We start from the raw sequence: 5000 nt of genomic DNA on the forward strand, positions 1-5000 counted from the left end.
TGGCCACTCACTGCTGGACACCTGCCCTGTGAGTGTGTGTGTGTGTGTGTGTGTGTGTGTGTGTGTGTGTGTGTGTACCTTCCAGGTGGCTGACTTGATGTTGACGGTGCGCCCTCTGCTGGTCACGGTGCTCTTCATCCTGAGGAAGAAGTTCCTCTCGGTTTGCTGCTCTGCTGGTGTCTTCCTGGACACTCCTGTGAGGGAGGGATGGAGAGATGGAGGGAGGGATGGAGGGAGGGAGGGAGAGATGGATGGAGGGAGGGAAAGGTGGAGGGATGGATGGAGGGAGGGATGGAGGGAGAGGCGGATGGAGGGAGGGAGGGAGGGAGGGATGGAGGGAGGGAGGAATGGAGGGAGGGATGGAGGGAGGGAGGGATGGAGGGATGGAGGGAGAGGTGGATGGAGGGAGGGAGAGGTGGATGGAGGGAGAGGTGGATGGAGGAAGGGATGGAGGGAGGGAGAGGTGGATGGAGGGAGGGTAACACTTTATATTAAAGCTACATGAGATAACTCGGCACTTTGGCAGCCCCTCTGGTCGTGACAAAATCGGCACTGTGTTTTAAGAACGACACTTCACACAATTCCCCACTCACTCACTGTAATGATGGGAAACAAATATGATAACAAACGTGTGTGGAGCAGACTGGACTGGGAGATTGTAGCTACTTCAATTGACTTTCTGGAAGGATGGCTTCAATGCAGGTAAAAACCGGTCTTCTTTCTTTTATGTGCATGTAGATAAATTCGCACGGCGAAGTGTTTGTTGTCTTCCTGATATTGTGACACGCAAAACGCGTTACTTCCGCTTCCACCACAAGATTTCCCGCCAGTGTACTAGCCAGTACCAAAATTCTAAAATAATAAATTCACAGGGTCTCATGCAGTCTCATGTCACAAAAACAATTTTGGGGGTCTTGCTAAGGCCAATTCATAAACTACAGTAATAGCAAGTAAAGGTGAATATTGAATGATAAAAAAGTGACTTCATTGAGCTTGAAGGTCCTCTTATTAAGCATTAGTTAATAGGTAATAAGGTCCTGTAATAGGGAAATTCAAATAAGTTGGTTCTCTCTGATCAAGACATTGTCATAGGAAATATTGATTTTGTTTTCCACAATCCTGTGTGTCTCAATCTTTGTCTCCCCTTTGGAAAGCCCTAAAGTTTGATTGTGGGGGAGACCCACTGCAGGGGTTGTCTCTATTGAAAAGCCAATTTGATTACGTTGTAATAGTGTTGTGTCCTGTCACCACCAACGTCCTCTCTTTCATGACAACTTCCTGTCTGATTTAGTTTAAATCCTGGGGATGGATAAATGTCGTTGCTCTTGGCGGAACGTCTGTCTCCCTCAAAGAGCCCGACTTGCAAACTAGTACTGTTGGAATAAAAAGTACCTTTGGACTTACAAAGGTGAACCTTGGCATTCTTGACCATGCATTTATTAATTATTATGATATGAATTAATTATGATGTTAATTAATAGTTATGATATGATAAAATCCAGTATAATGTGCGTATTAACATTAACATGTGTTAATAATGGCATTATGAACACGTTTATTATTAGATTATAAGACACGATAAACTTGTTAACAGTTTATAAACTGCTTAAGAAAGTTAATAAAAGCCTTAGTTTCTTATAGATTTATAGACTTATTAGCTATTAATTCTGCACGTTAGTATGTATTTTGCAGCTACCAGATCTGAAGTGAGAGCATTAAGGTTAATAAACCTTATGAGTTTTGAGATTTTACTGAAATGTAAAGTGCATTACAAATAAAATTGATTATTATTATTATCATTATTATTAATAAACCTTCATTATGAACTTGTGACCGATTTCACCTCGTCTGTGTTGTGTATTTTTTATTGCACAAGGGTGGATTTTTGAACCTGGGTCTCCTGCAAGGAAGAACACTGTTGTAACCAGCTATGCCACCGAAAAGCTAGCTATAGTATATTATGCAGTGAGTTTAGGGGGGTGACTGTAACCTAGATGAATTGTATAAACTCACCCCACTAGTATCCCACTCCATGGTGGCAAAGCTGGTTAGAACAATCTTTTTCCCACAGGAGACCCAGGTTCAAATCCACCCCTGTGCATTCTTAAGCAGGTTATAAACGGTGAACTGTTGCTTATACAGTATATGTCTTATAAACTATACAAACTATACAACTAAACATAGTTATGCTATTATTAACACTAATACATGTCTTATAAACACATATTAATGTTAATAAGCATCTTATAAGGAGCTTATTATCTATTAACTAATACTTAATAAGAGGACCTTAATATAAAGAGTTAGTGAAAGGGGGGAGGGAGAGATGCAGGGAATGGATGTGTAATAAGCAGTCAGTAAGCAGGCTGTTCATCCAGCACATCTGACTCCCCTATAGCTCCCACTGCGTGTGACTGCCACAGCCAATCACATCACATCACATTGTTAACATGTATTCTCTATACTACTGGATATACGCTATTCTGGGTTACCCTCTCTTGGCGGGGAAACGCATGCGCAGTCAGTCTGTGTGGAGTTGAGCTTGATGTCGGCTGCTCTTGGTGTTGTAAACTGGAGTTAATAAAGCCGGGTTAACTTGAGATAAACGTTGTGTTTATTTTGAGTAGGCTAACACACTTCACCTACTGTGATGCATGTTAGGTTAGATACTAAAACTAGTCTGATTTTATTGTAGTTACTGTAATTCTGTGTTTATTAGGTGGGCTAGCTATTAGAAGCTTGCCCAACTTGTAATATTCCCTCTATTTCTTTCTTTCTTACTTACTTATAGTTCTCCACAGGTTTTTGGCCCTTAACTACTTCTTCATACTTTGTGCTAGAAACTTCATTCAAACTTTAAAATGTTCATGATGTTTAGCTGTTTCCTGGACTTATTCAGATTTTTGAGTAGTTAGGGTAGTTTTTTAGTAATTTAACTTTTAATAGTAATTTTTGTACCACTGAAATTGCTGGTGGAATTTTCAGTAACTTGATGTTTTAGAGTGGCAGCAGCTGTTGCTTTGAAAATATTCACACATTTTGTAAACTGCTGGCACTCCTACAGTTTTAACAGCTCATACAGATATTATACATAGAAATGTTCACACAACTGTGCTGATCCATACAATGTAATTATCTAAGCTGTGCAATTTATAGTTTTCGCGTTATGACGATTTGTTCAGCAACTGCGCTCCCCATTGAAACGTATGGCGACGCACTAACTTTTTGAGCTGCTAATTTGCCTTTTTTTTTTTTACCATTTTTCTAACTTGTAGCCATGCCTACAGTGTTTAAGCTATACAGACATATTATACAAAGAAATGTTCTGCAAGTTCTCAGAATTCCTATGGTGTCAATATATAAGCTGTAACATTTATAGTTTTCGCGATAGAGCTGTCTGAAGCGGACCATGTCTAGGATCAGAGTGTCAGTTGGGACACAACGCCAGGACACGTTACAGACGCCCCGGGGACACAAGATGGACGAAAGACATCAAGGCTATGTGGGAAGCGTCAGCCGCATTCCATGTGCTTTACGTGGTTCGGGATCATGGGAATCTATTTGAAGCTCTGCAGCCGCTTCTATACGTGACACACGCGTGTGTGTGTGTGTGTGTGTCCGTAGGTTTAATACCGTTACAGACCAGCAGAGGGGAGTAGAGATTGCTCATAAACCTGCACCGCTTACTTCCCCGCCTGGGTGTGATTTTTCCCCCCACACTGAAGGTTATTTGAAGCTTGTTTTGAGTCTTGGGGCGTTGATAATGACAGCAGACAGATGCTTCACACAGCGCTCTCACTGTCCCACCCAGAACCGGGGGTCTCACCTGCTCTGGGGGTCAGGAGGTCACGTAGCTCCTCTTGATCACAGGGATGGACGTAGTCGTACACATTCTGGCCCAGCAGGTCCAACTACACAACAACAACAACAACATCTGTTGCATAACAGTACATTCATCATAGGGCCATCATCTTAGGACAACTGTGAAACTAGAACTCACTGATCACAGTGTAACATAAAGAGTCAGACGAGATGGTGGTAATTCTGTCCTCTGATATTATGGCAGCCATGTCCTCATGAAGCCAGATTTATCCGTGGTTTTCACCCCATGACTCTAGAGTGTGGTTGTGAAGAACTTGCAGAGAGACATGGCCTATATATAGGCTAGCTATGTTCACAGAACATGAGATCAGCCAGTGAGGTCAACCGTGGTCATGTACTATCATGTCATGTACACTCAGCTGCCTGCAAACTAGGAAATATGTTGAAGTGGAAACTGTGACCAGTTTTCAGGTATACCATCCAAAAGCCCCTTTCACATAACTCCTGGAACAAGATCCAGATTTAAGAGCATCAAGATCCTCCCGCCTGGACTACTGCAACTCCCTCCTTGCTGGGGATCCGGCATCAGCCATTAAACCTGGTACTATCCTACAGGGCAATGAAAGGAACAGCTCCCTCCCACCTCCAGGCCATGGTCAAACTCTAGACCCCCTCCCGACCACTACGCTCTCCTACCTCGGGGTGACTGGGTGCCTCGTCACTCCGAGGCCCCTGTGGTTGATCAACACGGTCACAGCTCTTCTCTGTCCTGGCCCCGCAGTGGTGGAACGAACTGCCCACTGATGTCAGGACGGCAGAGTCGTTGCCCATCTCGCACCGTAGGCTCAAAACTTACCTTTTCAAGAAGTACTAACACGATCCTCCCTCTTAAGAACCTATTGTATTTTTAGTTTGCTATTCTTCACTTTGCCTTCAGCACTAAATTATGCTCTTAGTCACTTTTTTTTTAGAAAAGAGATGCACTTGTGAGTTCTGACAAGTAGTTGTACATTGGCTTTTCCTACGTTAAATACAATTATTGTAAGTCGCTTTGGATAAAAGCGTCAGCTATCTGACTGCAATGTAATGTAAATGTAATGTAAGATATTTTATGAATGTACAGTATGTAATGTATGTAATGTACAGTGTACAGTCACAGTGAAATGTTGCTGCCGGCT

The 5000-nt window shown here is 42.6% G+C and overlaps 1 protein-coding gene across 1 annotated transcript in view; it reads right to left on the reverse strand.

Moving 5' to 3' along the window:
• The window catches only part of hif1al (hypoxia inducible factor 1 subunit alpha, like), a gene marked incomplete at both ends in the record, with an annotated part of 21873 nt that overhangs the window by 7767 nt on the left and 9106 nt on the right, over nucleotides 1-5000 (reverse strand). Inside the window, 2 exons of the mRNA XM_084458536.1 lie at nucleotides 79-194; nucleotides 3827-3911. Coding sequence (XP_084314662.1) covers nucleotides 79-194; nucleotides 3827-3911 — 201 coding nt within the window. The remainder of the gene's footprint in view (nucleotides 1-78; nucleotides 195-3826; nucleotides 3912-5000) is intronic.

The sequence above is a fragment of the Borostomias antarcticus genome, assembly GCF_949987555.1.
Source record: "Borostomias antarcticus genome assembly, chromosome: 1".
Lineage (NCBI taxonomy): Eukaryota > Metazoa > Chordata > Actinopteri > Stomiiformes > Stomiidae > Borostomias > Borostomias antarcticus.